Source organism: Camelus ferus, chromosome 12 (genome assembly GCF_009834535.1).
Source record: "Camelus ferus isolate YT-003-E chromosome 12, BCGSAC_Cfer_1.0, whole genome shotgun sequence".
Lineage (NCBI taxonomy): Eukaryota > Metazoa > Chordata > Mammalia > Artiodactyla > Camelidae > Camelus > Camelus ferus.
The window spans coordinates 47,530,641-47,548,159 of NC_045707.1; the positions used below are offsets into that span (position 1 = coordinate 47,530,641).

At 35.1% G+C, this 17,519-nt stretch overlaps 1 protein-coding gene across 1 annotated transcript in view; it reads left to right on the forward strand.

The window, feature by feature from the left end:
• The window catches only part of EEA1 (early endosome antigen 1), a 69,939-nt gene that overhangs the window by 26,070 nt on the left and 26,350 nt on the right, over positions 1 to 17,519 (forward strand). The window contains 6 exon segments of the mRNA XM_032493636.1: positions 3,551 to 3,700; positions 4,690 to 4,809; positions 10,609 to 10,812; positions 13,554 to 13,754; positions 14,720 to 14,833; positions 17,053 to 17,208. Of these exon segments, the coding sequence (XP_032349527.1) occupies positions 3,551 to 3,700; positions 4,690 to 4,809; positions 10,609 to 10,812; positions 13,554 to 13,754; positions 14,720 to 14,833; positions 17,053 to 17,208 (945 nt within the window).

A 17,519-nucleotide genomic window follows, 5' to 3' on the forward strand; every position in this document is an offset into this window, starting at 1 on the left:
TTAAGGAATCTCCCTACTGTCCTCCGTAGTGGCTGCACAAATTTACATTCCCACCAACAGTGTAGGAGGGTTCCTTTTTCTTCACACCATCTCCAGCATTTATCATTTGTGGACTTTTTAATGATGGCTATTTTGACCAGTGTGAGGTGATACTCATTGTAGTTTTGATTTGCATTTCTCTAACAATTAGTGACGTTTAGCATCTTTTCATGTGCTTGTTGGCCATCTGGATGTTTTCGTTGGAGAAATGTCTATTTAGATCTTCACCCCATTTTTTGATTGGGTTACTTATTTTTTAGATATTAAGCTGTATGAGCTGTTTGCATATTTTGGAAATTAATCCTTTGTTGGTCATATCATTTGCAAATATTTTCTCCCCTCTGTAGCTTGTCTTCATTTTGTTGGTGGTATCCTTAATTGTACAAAAGCTTTTACGTTTATTAGATCCTATTTGTTTATTTTTGTTTTTATTTCCATTACTCTAGAAGCTGGTTTGAAAAAAATATTGCTGTGATTTATGTCCAAGAGTGTTCTGCTTATGTTTTCCTTTAGGAGTTTTATAGTATCTGGTCTTACATTTAAGTCTTTAATCCATTTTGGTGTTAAGGAATGTTCTAATTTCAGTCTTTTACAGGCAGCTGTCCAGTTTTCCCAGCACCACTTGCTGAAGAGACTGTCTTTTCTCTATTGTATATTCTTGCCTCGTTTGTCATAGATTAACTGACCATAAGTGCATGCATTTATTTCTGGACTTTCTATCCTGTTCCATTGGGGGGGGGGGTGTGTGTGCCAGTATCATACTGTTTTGATTACTGTTGCTCTGTAGTATAGTCTGAAATCAGTGTGATTCTTCCAGCTCTGTTCTTTTTCAAGACTATTTTGGCTATTTAGGGTTTTTTGTGTTTCTATACAAATTTTAATATTTTTTTTGTTCCAGCTCTGTTTGAAAAAAAAAAAGTCATTGGCAATTTGATAGGGATTGCATTGAATTTGTATACTGCTTTGGGTACTATGGCCGTTCTAACAATATTAATTCTTCCAATCCAAGAACATGGGATATCTTTCCATTTCTTTAAATCATCTTTAATTTTCTTAGTCAGTGTTTTGTAGTTCTCTGTTTATAAGTCTTTCTTTTCCTTGGTCAGGTTTATTCCTAAGTATTTTATTTTTTTGGATGTAATTTTAAAATGGATTGTTTATTTTCCTTGTCTGATATTTCATTGTTAGTGTAAAGATATGCAACTGATTTCTGTATGTTAATCTTATATCCTGTTACCTTGCTGAATTCTTTTATCAGCTCTAGTAGTTTTTGCATGGAGCCTTTGGAGTTTTCTATATATAGTATGTCATCTGCATATATGACAATTTTACCTTGTCTCTTCCAATTTGGATCCCTTTTATTATTTTTTTTCCTTGTCTAATTGCTATGACTAGGACTTCCAGTACTATATTGAATAGAAGTGGTGAGACTGGGCATCCTTGTCTTGTTCCAGATTTTAGTGGGAAGGCTTTCAACTTTTCACTGTTGAATATTATGCTGGCTGTATGTTTGTCATAAATAGCTTTTATTATATTGAGATATGTTCCCTCTATAACCACTTTCGTTAGAGTTTTTATCATAAATATTTTCTCAGGTCCTTTCTCTCTGTCTTCTTTTTCTAGGACCCCTATAATGTGAATATTAGTGTGCTTCATGTTGTCCCAGAGTTCTTAAACCATCCTCATTTCTTTTCTTTTTTTTCTTTTTACTGTTCTATGATAGTGATTTCCACTAATCTTGTCTTCCAGCTCACTGATCTGTTCTTCTGCTTCATTTATTCGATTCTTGATTCCTTCTAGTCTGTTATTCATTTCAGTAATTGTATTCAACTCTGTTTGGGCACTCTTTATATTTTTTAATTCTTTGCTAAAAACTTCCCTCTCTGTATCTGTACTCTTCCTGAGTTCTCTGAACATCTTCACCATCATTAAGTACTCTGAACTCTTTCTCGGATAGATTGCCTATCTCCTTATCACTTATTTCTTCTGGGATTTTATCTTGTGCCTTGGCCTGGAAGATATTCCTCTGTTGCCCCATATAGTCTAACTTTATATTTTTAGGTAGGTCAGTTATGTTTTTCAGCCTTGGAGAATGGCCCTCTGTGGAAAATGTCCTGTGCATCCAAGCGGTACACTTTTCTCTTGTCACCCAAGGGCCTTGGTCCAGTAGGTCCCAGGGTAAAGTCTGGCCTGTGATTGCAGATTCCTTCCACAGGCTTTGGGATTGTTTTCTTATTTCTTGTATCTGCCCTCTGGTGGATGAGGCTGGCCAAATGCTTATGCAAGTTACCTGGCCGAAGGAGTAGGTACCTTTCCACTGTTGGATGGAGCTTGGCCCTGGCCCTCAGGTGGGTAGGTCCCTGCCTAGGGGTGTGCCCAGAGGCAGCTGTGGACTCCCAAAAGTCTGCTGATGGGTGGGGCTGCGTTACTACCCAGTATGTTGCTTGGCCTGAGGCTTCCCAGCCCTTAAACCTATAGGCTGTTGGGTGGGGTTAGGTCTTGGTGCTATGACCCAAGCAAGATGTCAGCCTCCAGGAAAGCTCATATAGATGAACACTCCTGGAATGTCTGCCACCAGCTTTTATGTCCCTAGGGTGAGCCACAGCTGCCCCCTACCTCACCAGGAGACCTTCCAAAATCAGCAGGCAGGTCTGGCCCAGGTTTCTATGAAGTCACTGCCTCTGCCTTTGGACTCAGCACATGAGAAATTCTGTGTGCACTTCCCAAGAGAGTGAAGTCTCTGTTTTTCCCAGTCCCGTGGGGCTCCTGGAGTTAAGTCCCATTGGCTTTCAAAACCAGATATTCTGGAGATTCCTCCTCCCAATGCCAGAACCCTGGGCTGGGGAGCCTGTTGTGGGGCTCAGAACTCTCATTCCTGTGGAATGGCCTCTGCATCTTAATTATTCAGCTTGTGGACTGGCCACCCAGGGGGTATGGGCCCGACTATATTGCAAGCACACCCCTCCTACTATCCTGCTGAGATTCCCTCTTTATGTTTCCAGTTGAAGAGGATCTTTTTTGTTTTGCAAGTTTCCAGTCTTCCCCCCGCAACCCATGGTTGTTGAGTAGTCAGTTGTGGTTTTGTTGGAGAGCCTTTTCCCCTTTTTTCCTTTTCTAAAGTTACATAGCAAACTTCTGGAAAGCTCATGGTCCTACTACTCCACCATCTTGACTGGAACTCCTTAAGTGTCTTAATTTTAAGTTTCATTTTATTATTTTAAGTTCTTCAAGTGATTACAATACTTAACAAGAGGCTCTGTTTCACTATTTTTTTGTTTTTGTTTTTTAAGAGGGCACACCTCCTGAAAACTAGGGTGTTTGATCAGATTATATGTGGTTCATCATAATTTATGTGATTAAAATTCAATTGGCTTTTTAGGTTCCTCCAAAGTATCATGAAAATATATTATGTTTATATTAGTGAAAAATAAAACATTGTTTGGAAAGTAGTTGGTAGTAGTGGTGTGTGTGGTTTATACTTATGTATATGCTTTTTTTTCCTTTTCTAAAGTTACATAGCAAACTTCTGGAGACAGAGCGCCAGCTAGGGGAAGCTCACGGTAGGCTGAAGGAACAGAGACAGCTTTCAAGTGAAAAGCTGATGGATAAAGAACAACAAGTGGCTGATCTACAACTCAAACTTTCTCGTTTGGAAGAAGAGGTAAGCTAGCATTTCAAATGAGTTTATATTAGTACATTTATTCACTGATAGATTTGAGGCATCTTAAATATTGTGTCCAGTCTTTTTATTGTCATGAGCTTTAATTGGATTTTTTAACTTTAATTTGCAACTTTTATTTCTCTCCAGTAAAAACATCCTACTTATTAACTACATTAAGTCATTTTGTTGTGATTGTGTTTCCTAAAGTTCTCAACAAAAATGTACAGGGAAGGCTACTCTTCAGCTTTAGGAAGGAAAAATTCTGGGAGTGAACCTTTTAGGCTGCTCAAGAAGAGTCTTTCTACCCAGGAAGGACCACTTCTCAATGAAACTGAAAAATGAACAGTTGGTGAAGGCACTGATGTGCATGTAAACTTTGAGTTTGCATTTAAGGATTTTTTCTTTTAAAGATTAAGCATAAGATTGGATGCTCTCCTAATTTAAGATGTGGTTGCCAAAATGGCAACTATTATTTCGTTAAAGTAAAAGTTATCATTAAACTATATCTTTTATTAGAACTGAACAAACACTGAGAGTTGATATCTGTAGCTTCAGCATCAGATTTTCTTTTAGACCCAAAATCTTAGTGTGGTAGATTGTTATTCTTTCCCAATAAGTGGTAGTTATGACTGTTGTGAAAAAAGTAAAACAAGTATTGATCCTGTTATTTAGATTATTGTTATAAAAATCTGTATGTAATTAATTTCTTGATCATATTAATGCATAAAAACAATAATAAACAAAATGCCAGCTGGAGAAAGAATTATATTACTCTTAGGATGAGAGTCTGTTCCTAAGGAATAATTTCTTAATCATGAGATTAAGATTCTATAAGTAATGAGATATTGCCTTTAAAGTTGATTCTATTTGTCTAAATTTAATTTTCTCTTCAGACTTGAGAATTGTGAGATTTGAAGTAATATCAGATTTTTATGAATGATAGCATTATGCCTTTAAGTTGTCAACTGAAGGTCTACTTTTTTTTTAAGTTGAAGGAAAAAATAACAAATTCCACAGAACTGCAGCATCAATTAGATAAAACAAAGCAACAGCATCAAGAACAACAAGCTCTTCAGCAGAACACGACAGCAAAACTTCGAGAAGCTCAGGTAAACATTATTTGAATTTTTAGCCTTTTAAACAGAAATTAACCAAATCATTATCTTTTTGTTGTGGTGAAGCTAGATAATGCAAAGTACTTGACTATGAAGGGTTTTGATTATTTTCAGTACCTAGATAATCAAAATCTTTTTTTGGTTGCTATGTTGAAAAATCTTTCTAAAATATTAAAAAATGTTATAAATAGATTTATTATTTATTACAAACTTATCTATATAACATTCTAAATTTATTAAATTATTTAAATAGAATATATTTATTTAAATTGTGATTTATGCATAATAAATGATTTATTATTTATTATCATCTATCAAAAATACCGTATTTGAAAAATAAAATAATACAAATAAAATTTGCTGGATTAGTTAACTCAGTAAAAAATAACATTTTGTATTTCCTGCAGTAGAACTTACTGTTTGTTGGCCATGTCTTTCCCTGCTTTAGAACTATCATATGAGCACTGGAACTGTAGATGTTGAAAACACAAGTGATTGAGTTTAATTTGTACAGATTCTATAGTATAGCTAAGAAGATTGAAAGAAATTAAGTTTTTGTTTTGGTGAGGGGTGGATGGTATCCAAATGTTTGAAATGAATTTGACTTTGACATTCATTTATTCCTCAGTCTCTCATTAATTCATTGAATATAATTGAGCACTGTGGTAAACACTGAAAATAGAGAGATGAATAAGACACAGCACGTACCTTCTAGGAAATTGCAATCTAATGATGTGCACACAGAAATAATATTTGAATTTAAAGGAGGTGATAAGTAATATGTCTTTTCCCTTCTGAGTTTGGAGAGTGGCATGGGAGTCAGATGGATACAGATCAAAATATTCATTTATTTGTTCTTTCATTCATTCAGTCAACAAAGTATTAATGTCTCCTCTTGGCCAAGGAAGTGATTTTATGGATACAGCAGCAGAGAAAACAGACAAAAATGTCTGCTCCATGGAGCTTAGTAAAGAAGACAAACAATAGCCAAAGTAAACAGGCAAAATATATAGTGTGTTAGATGGTAATAAGTGATGTGGAGATGAAAAAAGGGATGGGGAGTGGTGAGTCTCTAGGGAGCTGGAAGTGGGAATGCAGAATTAGATAGGGTTGCCAGGGAAGGCCTCTCTAAGAAGATAAAAGACCCGAGGGGAAGGAGGGTGAGAGTCATCTGGGTATGAGAGAAAAGAGCATCATCAGTCCATTAGAAAGCCCAGAGGCAGGAGCATGTCTAAGGAACATCAAGAAGCCAGTGCGTGGAGTGGTGTGAGTGATGAGAGAGTTAAAAGGGGTGTAGTCATAGAGATAACAGGGGGTCAGAACATGTCGAGCCTCATAGGTAATTTTAAGGATTTTTACTGTGAGTGAGGTGAGAAATCATTGGAGGGTTCTGAGCAATGGAGTAGCATGCTTTGACTTATAATTTCACAGGATTACTCTGGCTACTATATTGAGAGTAGACCATAGACGCACACTAGTAGAAAAGAAATTGGCTAAGAGACTACTATAATAATTCACATAAGAAGTGATAGGGCTTGGATCAGAATGGAAACAGTGCAGGTAGTGAGAAATGGTCAAGTTCTAGATATACTTTAAAGATAAAGCTGACAGATTTACTGATAGATTGTTGTAGGATATTGACAGAGAACTCAAGGATGATCCCAAGAGTTTTGGCCTGGGTGGTTGGAAGGATAGAGGTCAAGCAACATAAAGGCTGGGAATCCTGTTGGGTTGGCAACATGAGGTCACTGATGACACTGATGAGAGCAGTTTGGAAGGAGAAGGAAGGATGAAAGCCTAATGGAGAGGTTTCAAGACGAAGTGGGAAGAGAGAAGTTTGATACAATGAATGTAGATAATTCCAGGAGTTTTACAGTAGAGTAGCAAAGAAAGAGTAGTAACGCCAGGGTGGAGATTTTGGCAAAGATTTGCAGCCAGTTGGGTTTCTCATACTGTACCCGAGAATTAAATTTATTCATCTAGTAACAGACTAAGCTGGAAATGACAGCCTTTTACCTTCTTATAGTCAAGTTGTCTCTTAGACTGAGGGGAGAGGAAGGGGCTGAGTTATTCTTAGTTCTTCCAGACTTTTCAGTTAGTTAAATTCTCATTCCCTGCGGAGGAATAAGAAAAGGATGGCAAAGAGGCTAGGCACAGTCTCACATTATGGAAACATGAAAAATACTAGGCACTAAAGAGTTGTAATAATAATTCTGGGTGTGTGTGTGTATGTGTGTGTGTGTGTGTGTGTGTGTGTGTGTGTATATAAAAATTATTATGGTAGCATAGAGGACAGTTACCTAACTTGGATAGAGTCTGGAAAAGAGCAGTCATTGAAAATTCTTAAAAGTGACAGTCTGAGTTGCACAGGTTGTAGAAGTTAGAAGGAAAAAGATACTGAAGTTGGTATGAACTAAACTGTAAGGTTTTGCTGGAGCTTAAAGTGTAATTTAGAGATGAGTTAGAGAAGAGGCCAGAGCATTTGACATAGATAAGTTTATGTAAGGCTTTTCTGTCTGTCCTTGAAGACAGAAAGGTGTTAGAGGTCTTAAGGTAGATATGCCATAGCCAGATTTGATTTTTAAATAAGTTATTCTTGTGATTATGTGAAAGATGGATTTTGGAGAGAGTATTCTGAAACAGGAGATCAGCTAAAACACTAATATATGCAGTAGTTTGGATGAAAAATAATAATGGTCTTACTTTAAGCAACTGTTAAAAATGTTGTAGGGAAAAATACGAATAATACTTTGGTAGTAAGATAAATAGGACTTACTGACTTAATAGTTATAGGGAATGACAGAGAAAGGGAATGACTTCTAGGTTGATAACATTGGGTACCTGGTAATTGGAGGTATCATCAACTGTGTTAGTGAATGTGAGAAAAATGTCTGTTTTATAGGGCAATGTTAGGAGTTCAGTTTTGGACATGTCTTGAGGCACCTATGAGATACAGTAATTTAAAGCCTGGAGGACAGGACCATGCTGTGTATTAGCTGTGAGAGACACCAGTATATATGGGGCAAAAGAAATTAGTAGAATAGATGTGATCAGCCATGGGGAGACTACTGTGAGTATAATAGACAACTGATAACACAAGACTTCCTTGAAACACTAGCACTTAAGGGGTGGATGAGTAGAGGAAGAGCAGCCCAAAGAAAGAGAATGATGAAAGCAATTAAGGAGAACCTGTAGAGTAGAAGCCAAAGGACTAGGGAGAGTCAAAAGTTGGGAGTAATCAGCAACTTCACATGTGGTTGTTTGGTGGGGTGCTTGATAAGATAAATGGAAAATGTCCATTAGATTAAACATTTAAGAATTAGTGACCTTGTTAAACATAATTTCAAGAATGTGATAGAGATGGGTATCTGATTTTTCATTGAGTAAATGAGAGATGAGGGAGTTGGAAAGTAAATACGCATTACTTTTGAAATTTAAATGTGAATTGTGTAAAGACTGGGCAGAAACTGGAGTGGGACTTGGTATGGGACGTGTTTCTGAGAACAAGAGATACCTGAACATGTTTATAGTCCAGGACAAAGGGGCTGGTAGAGGGAGTAATTGAGGGGAGGTGACTGAAGGAATAAGATATTCCTAATCTATGATGTCACTGATGCAATGGATGGTGGTAAATGCGAATTTATCCTGTGAAGGATATTGTTTGAATGTCAGATGGGCAGAGATTAAGAATTTGGAGAGAATATTGAAGCTTTTAAGTGGTTAACTTGAAGAGAACGTTTGAGGTTGAGAACTCCACTCAGATGACAGGAGTGACCAGATGATTCTAAGTATATAATGGAGGTTGGAGTCTAGAAATTTATAATGGCACCAGTTTTATGCAGGTTTGTGATTTTGCTCTAACAGTGCTTAGAAATGTAGGTGTGGAGAAAACAGATTACAATATTGATCTAGGATTGGGCTTTTTGGGGTAGCTGTATTGGAAATTTTGGGGTAAAAGGAAATGGAAAATGTAGTTGGAAAGAATAGTTATAATTAGCTCATATCTATATATGAGATTCAGGAGGAGAAGCTAGGCATATGCTAAATAAGCTAGAAGAAAATTGAGGTCAATGTCTCTTTGACACTGGAGAGCAGAAATGAAGTCATGCAATTGGAAGACAGTCAGGAAGTTGTGATCACAATGTAGGATAGTTGAAATTTTTTATCTGAAACAATTTCAAGTGCTTACAAGATCCTGCATGTGAGTGATTGAATAGAATGAGTAAAGATCCAGGAATTAAGATGATAAGAATGTTGAGGCTGTACTCTTAATCCTCTGTGTATTTTGTATTTCCCAGGAAATTGGCAGAAATTGGGATTGAGAGAAAGACTAAATCAGGTTTCAAGTCTTCAGTGAATGAGGTAGGGATTTATAGATAATAGCAACACAGCATAGAGGATAGAATAAATGAATGACATACTTCCCAAAGCAGCATAAAGCTTTTTTTACATGAGGGAGAGAGTCATGTCGTTGAAAAAAATGTGGAAAAAGTCAACCTCCCCTGCTTGCCCAACAGAACAGTCCTTATATATCAAAGAGGGCTGAAGGGGAATCAGCACCTGTAAAGGGAGAACCAAATTATCAGTTAGACTTACATATAGAGTGATAGTTCTGGAAAAAGGCTTAGGTTTGGAACTGTGGTTTTAGAAGATCAGTGGAATGTTCAGAGAAGGATCATTAGTGGCAGGAACAGAGAATGAGAGCAGAGAGGTTAGGTTGCTTCCCATCATTCTGTGATTAGAAGGATGAGAAGCATGTTGGAAAGTCACTGATTTCACATATTTTAATATTGGCGCATACTGTTGAGGGTACCAAGTGGTAGCTGGCTCTGTCTCAGCAAGGTGGTGTGGGCTACTGTGAAGTTTGCAGAAAAGCTTGTTAGGGCCTTATTCTAGGTAGAGGCTCTCTGGCTCTCTTAGAATGATGGAGGCAGAGGCAAAGGCTGTGGGTTAGCTCCAGAACATCAGTGGGTGTTATTCTGGATGTGGGTGTGTTCTGTGTAACATGAAGGCCCCTGGTAAAGTTAAAAAGAGGGATCCCTTGATGTAACAATAGAATAGTCCTTTGGGGGTATTGAAATGAGCCTTCAGGAGTGTGTGTTAGAGTGCAATCACTTATTTCTCTGTTCATTCAATTGATATCTTAGAGCATATGTGTCTTAGATACATCAATGGATAAAACAGACAAAAATCCTCCCCAGTGGAAGGAGGCAGATAAACATGAAAAATAAGTGATTTATTTAGTGTATTAGAAGATAAGTGCTATGAAAAAAAAATCAGGAGAGAGAGTATTGGGAAAGGCTGCAATTTTAAGTGTAATGGTCAGGGTAGGTGTTATTGAGAAGGTGACATTTGAGCAAACATTTGAAGGAGAGGGAATGAGCCATGTGACTTTGTGGGAGAAGTGTCCCAGGCAGAAGAAACAGTGCAAAGGCTCCGAGGTGAGCGTGTGCCTCGTGTGATTAAGGAATAATGTGGAGTCCCACATGTCCGAAATGTATTAAACAAGAATTGTAGTAGGCAGGTCAGTGTGTTAAGAGTAAGAATAAGAATGTGGTTAATCGAAGATTTTTTTGGTTAAATTCTAGCTTACTATCAATAATATAGATTTATATTGTTAAATGTTTAGTTCTAATTATTGAATTAAAATTTGCCATGTTAAAATGTAGTGATTAGTGAAAAATACGTAAGACTTATGAGTTTGAGTATTAAAATTTACTCAGTCATTTTATGTTTGAGGAATAACTTTTTAAGTTCTCTATTCTTAAGGTAGTAGTTTTCAATTCTTTACAGAATGATTTGGAACAAGTACTACGTCAAATTGGAGATAAGGACCAAAAGATCCAGAACCTTGAAGCCTTACTACAGAAGAGTAAAGAAAATATTTCTTTACTAGAAAAGGAAAGAGAAGATCTTTATGCAAAAATTCAGGCTGGCGAAGGAGAGACTGCTGTTCTTAACCAGTTACAAGAAAAAAACCACACATTACAGGAACAAGTAAGCTTTTCAAGTGTACTAAATTTCTAAAATTTACTTTTATCTCTCTAAATCTTACTAAGTTTAGCTTTATTTAAATGATTCTTCTGTCATTTTTAGTACTTTAAAAAATATTACGTATTTTTGACAAACACTATCTCATTTAACTTAGAGGTGAGTTGCTATTGTAGTGAAAGTAGATTAACATCATTTGACAAAGGAAATCTCAGTTCATGCCCCAGGACATAACTTATTACCTGTGTGACCATAAGCAAATCATTTCACCTTGTTAGCTCATTTGAAAAGTAGAGATGTTATTATTAATACATACTTGCCTCATGGCATTTTGTGATGTTTTGAAAAAAGATTGAATAACAAAATAGATTTATTAACTGAAAGTACTAATCAAGTGTTAGTTGTTACTGTATATTGGTTAATATACAGACTTAGTGGTTACTTATATTTTGACAATGTATATGTGTTTGCAATATATAGCTAATAATAATTTTGATAAGTTGCCTTATTCTAACATTTGTATGTTGGTTTAAGAGAAACATAAAATTTAGCTTAATACATTTTCAAACTGAAAGTAATTTATAGTTGCTTTTTTTGAAGAATTGTCCAATAAAAGAATTATGGTATCTAAATGAGAAAGTATTAAAGTATCAGTAGGTCATACCACTTTTCTAATTTGGGTATCAGAGTATAACATAATGTTTTCCCCAAACTTCAAAGTTAGCCTTGGTTACCAGTTTATATGAAGAATTTTGTAGGCTAATTTCTAGTTGTAAGTTGCATTCAACTTGACATTGCATATCATACAAATATGATCAGAAAAGCCTATACATTTTTTGAAAAAGAACAAATAAAAATGAATATATGTACTTACGCTTCTGGCCACGCTGGAGTAATTGATACCTATTTAGTCTTCTTACCATAAATAACTAGAAAAGTGGAAAAAAAAAAAAAACTGTAAAACCACTGTTTTCAGAGACTGTACAACAAGTAATGTAGGGCTTTGATCCCTGAGAGAACAGAAGCATGTGAAGTGAGCCTTTTGACTACTCCAGCTTTTGACCTGGAAACATTTTCCAGACTGTGGTGCAGGTTGGGGGAAATCCAAGGAAAGCACGGTGGCCTCACTGAATCAAGGAATAATAGGTGAAAGTTCAGGGATGTTGAACTCAACTTTGCAAGGCAGAATGTCAGAGAGGAGGAAACAATGTAGAGGAAGAGCTCCAAAAGTCTGCATAGGGATCCACGTGAGCCTTTAGCTGAATGCTAAGCTTTATATACATAAGGAGGGATTCCATGAGGCCAGGCAGGCAATAAACAGTTATTAAGGGCTGCGGCTGAAAATGATCAGAACTTGCAAAGCTGGGGAATGTTCAACTTCCAGCCAGTCAGAGAAGAAAGACGTTTGAACACTTGGGGACATTCAGTAGAAACCCCAGAAATGTCACACCTTAGGAGTAAAGCTTAACTAGCCCTAGCGTAAAGGCTAGTGCACACCAGACCTAACAGGCACAGAAACAAGACTGAAAGGATCCAGCTGAATGAACTACAGGTGTATTGAGTGCCTGCCAGAGCAGAATTCAACATCAAAGAAGACAACAAAATCCAGACCTGTCACCATAAATATCAAAAAATTACTAGACATACAAAGAAGCAGAAAACATGTGAGCTGTAAGCAGGAGAAAAATGATTCAATGGAAATAGAACGAAATGAGAGAGGATAGAACCATCAGACAAGTACTTTAACACAGCTCTTAGAATACACTTACGGATATAAAGGGAAAACTAATAATGAAAATAGAAGTGGAAATAAACAAATAGAACTTTTAGAGATTACAAAAAAAGAAAATTTCACTGGATGAATATAATAGATTGTGCAAATAGAAAACAGCACGAGTGAATATTAAGACAAGGTAATCAAAACTGTCCAAATAAAGCACAGAGAGAAAAAAGGTGGGGGAAAAAAAGAACAGTGCCTTAGTGACCTGTGAGACAGTATCATGTAACCTAGCACACATGTAATTAATGTCAAGAAACAGTGGAGAGGAGGAAAATATTTATAAAAATAATGGTTGAAAATAATGTAAATTTGATTAAAAATACGATCCCACAGATTCAAGAAACTCAACTCCAAGCAAAGTACACCAAAAAACATCTGATTTGGATTTCATCTGAATTAAAGATATATCATATGTTTTTCAAAAGACACCATTACAAAAATGAAAGCCAAGACACAGACTGGAAGAAAATATTTGCAGCACATCTATCTGACAATTCAGAAGTATCCAGAATATATAAGGAACTCTTATTACTCAATCTGATCAGTGATTAGAGCCAGAGATGAGTGGAGGGCACTGACTGCACAGGAGCAGGAGCATGAGGGATCTTTTGGGGGTAGTCGAAATATTCTCCTCTTGATTGTGGTTGTGGTTAAATGAGTATAAATATTTATCAAATCTATTCAAACTGTACAGTTAAGTTGGATGAATTTTATTTCATCTAAATTGTAGCTCAGTAAAGATAGTTTTAAAAAGAATAGGAAACTTGAATTTTATTTTATTTTTTAATAATTTTGAGAGATTATGTTTACTTATTTTTGGAAAGATGTGAATAATTTTTCTTGAAAAAGAAGTTGAGGTAATCTATCATAGAGCTCTTTTACATTCTCATGGTACTTACATTTCGGTTTCTTAGTTCTTTTTATATCATTTGTGACTTTCATAATTAGGATCTTGTTTCTATTGTAGGTAACTCAACTAACAGAGAAGCTAAAGAATCAGTCAGAAAGCCATAAACAAGCCCAGGAGAATTTGCATGATCAGGTGCAAGAGCAGAAGGCACATCTTAGAGCTGCACAAGACCGTGTCCTTTCCCTAGAAACCAGTGTGAGTGAATTAAATAGTCAATTAAATGAAAGCAAGGAGAAGGTTTCCCAGCTTGACATACAGGTAATTTGAATTATGCAACTTAATATGAGTTTGTAAGAGTAAAGCTCCAATTTTAGGCCATCATATATTTAAAGTTCTGTTTCTGTCCTTCTTTCCTCCCTGCCTTACTTATTAATGGAAAAAAATTAGGGATAGGAATTAAAAGTTGTATCTTGACACTTTGTTGAGCTTTCCTGGTTACATTTTTTTTCTCCTGTGGCAAGAGAGACTATTCTTCCTGAAACCACCAGATCTTTCTGCTTTTCTTTTTTTTATAAAGTATTTATTATGGTTTTTGAATTTCAAAGTAGTTTGATATTATACCATTAGATTTTAAGTTAAAGATTATCTGAGTTACTTTGAATTTGATTTTTAAATTTTACTTTAAAGGTTTGATTTGGTACCATTATGTATTTTAACACATTTTCTTTCAGAGGCCATTATGGCAGTCTTGCTCAATGATTCAATCACAGGGTGGAAATTAAGACATATTTCTTTTTCCATTCTCATCACTGGTTTCTTAATCTGTATTATAGTACAGAAAGTTATAGAAACATTTCTGTACCTTAATTTTCTTTATTTTAGGAGAATAATCCCATTGAAAATCAGAAATAATATAATTAAGTAATATAACATTATACTTACTAGAACGTAGAAAAAGAGGATATACATTTCTTTCTTTCTAACATATAATTGTTAGAGGAGTTACAGATAATTCAATATGTGGATGTCCAGTTTAAGAGGGAGAAGTGTTTTGGTGTCATATAGGGGCATCTTTGTATCATTTATCAAAATATCATTAGGAGTCTTCTCTCCTACTCATTCCTGTTTGGGGGATTATCACGTACTTATATTTTAATGTCTAAATCCTATGTGTTCTGCCAAAGGAGCTTTTCTAATAATTTAGTGAGAAAAGTAATGTATATTCAAGCAAAGGGAAATCAGGAACTAAATACAAATTAAATGACTTGTAAATTTTGTTACAGATTAAAGCCAAAACTGAATTATTGCTATCGGCAGAAGCAGCAAAAACTGCTCAAAGAGCAGATCTTCAAAATCATTTGGACACAGCCCAAAATGCATTACAAGATAAACAGCAGGTAGCGGAACCTGATGCAATTTCTTACCATAACCTAATGTTTTGGTAGATAAATTAAGTAGAAACATGTATAAAAATGATACCCAGTTTTCTATAATGTTGTGATCTACTTGCTTATTCTCCTTAATTTCTCCCTGAGTTCAGAACCAGTTGAGTGGTAGGTACAAGAGCCAGACAGATGGAGATAAAACTGTCATCTTTGTTTTTGATAAAACTCAACTTGTGTGCAGCTGAGGTCGGGCTTTTTGAGATTGTATTTCTCCCATAATACAGACCTTGGTGTGGAGCTGAAAAATTTATTCCTAATTATTGAATTGTTGCTTCATTCCATCAAGGGCCAGTGATTAAAGAGAGACAGACTTCCACAACTGTTCTTAGTAGGAAATTGGGCTATGACCCAAATATACTTACCACTGGAAGCACAAAAAGAGTACCATGTATTTCATCTCAGTAATAAGAGTTACTTTCTTTTCTTGGGGGGAAGGAGTAAGTGGGGCTGGAAGGAATACAGAAGTTATCTTTTCTCAGTATTTCTGATAGAATAAAAGCTTCCTACTTTAGGGTCACGGTCAAAATGCTGGTAGATTTTTGTTACCTTTTACCAGGTAGGACTTTTTAAAATGTACTTTTTATTTGAGAAGTAATACAGGTTGTTGATTCAGTTGTTTTTTTTTTTTTTGAAAACAATGCAGTAGTATATCAAGTTAACAAAGCAGAATCGTTTTCTATATTTACCCTAAACCTCAATTCCATTTTCCTCCTTAGATGGAATGTTTGCCATTAAATTGGTATGTATCCTTCTAGACTTTTATAAGCATTGAACAAGTATATAATACACACACACACACTCACTGATCTTTTTCTTTTACGTACATAGTATCATTAAATATGTTGTTTTGCAACTTACTTTTTACTTACATTATTGCTAAACACATCAGGAAAGTATTTTTTAAGCACAAGATCAGTGCCAGAAACTATAATGGAAAAACTGCTTATGAGAATATCCACATAAAAGTTTAAAATTTATCTGCCAAACATATTACTAACAAAATTCTATTAGCAAGTAGCAACAGAATAAAACATTTTCTGAAGTATGTCTGATGAAGGGTTAATATTTTTGACTTATAAAACACTATTCATATGAAAAAAGTCAACCTGCAAAAAAGTAAGTGATCAAAACTATACTCCCAAATCCTCAAGTTCATTAAGCATTAGCTTAAGACAATAAGGGAATACGCTCTTATGGAGGTAAAATGTTTGTGTCTATGTGTTTGACACTGGAAGGAATAGTCGTGGTATAGAAGAACATTGCTTATGATAGTATATAGTAGTTCAGCCTTTTGATGGTGGTAGGGGGAGCTGGTTGGTAATATATTTATTTCAAGACCTTTAGGATTTTTCATATTCTCTAGTTCACTGTTGGTCCTGTACCCTAAGAAAATAATCACAGCTTTAAGGATGCTGTTTGCATCTCTGCTGAAAACTTAGTAGCAATCTAAGAATATAAAATAGGACATTTGGCTAAAAATTGGTCTGTATCAATAAAATAGAAATTTATGCAGTCAGGTATAACAATATTCTTGAAAATAATGCCATAGTTTCATGATGCATTGTTATGTAAAAACAAGGGAAGTTATGATAAAACTGTGTAAAGTGAGATCCTTTATTTTTAAAAGTACAAATCAAAAAATAGAAACTAACATTCAGAAAAGACTAGAAGGAAAGTTATCAAAATATTAATAGTGATCATCTGTGGGTAGTGGATTTCCTAGTAATTTTTTTCTGCGCAACTACATATTCTGAATGAATTGAAAAAGTATCATAGATGTAGTCACTATAATTTAAAAAGATACTATTTAAAAAAATGGTGTGTCTTGAATGTTGAAAACATTTAATTGAAATATAAAAAGTGTTATTTTAGTATTAGCTTATTTAATATTCTGTTGTATCTTTTGGTTCCTAAAATAATTTTTCCTAGAAAAAGTTACTGAGCCGCTTATGTATATAAAGTTGTACCTCAGACTACGTACAACTGGACTTCAGGTCCTTTATATTGGTGGGTAAATATAATCTGTGATACATTATTAGACTTATCTGTGGTCTTATTCAAAATAGTTTCTTAAATAAAGTTAAGGTTTTCTGTTTTACTTTGACCAAATATTTTGGCACTATAATAAAGTAAACCTTACCAAAGTTATCTTTAATTGTACTTTTCTATAGGAGTTAAGTAAGATCACTACTCAGTTGGATCAGGTCACTATGAAATTGCAGGATAAGCAAGAACATTGCAGTCAGCTGGAAAGTCATCTTAAAGAATATAAAGAGAAACACCTCTCTTTAGAACAGAAAACTGAAAAATTAGAAGGTCAAATTAAGGTTTGTATAAAAGAAACTGAATTTAGCCATTATCTACTCTGTAGCAATGGAAATTGATGACCTAGATGGAGTCAAAGATTTTAAATTTCTAAAGAAAGATGAAGTTGTGATGTAAATTGAAAAAAATTACTTGTAATTTTTCATGTCTTAATTTTGAATTTTATCTTTTAATTTCTTCATTAATGGATGGCTTTTACAAGTAGAAGTTAACTTATATACTGATGCCACTGTATAAATGTTTCAAAGAGACAAACAGCCAGGGGTCTACTCATTCTATAATTACAAGGAACTTATTTTTTTGTTGTTGTGAA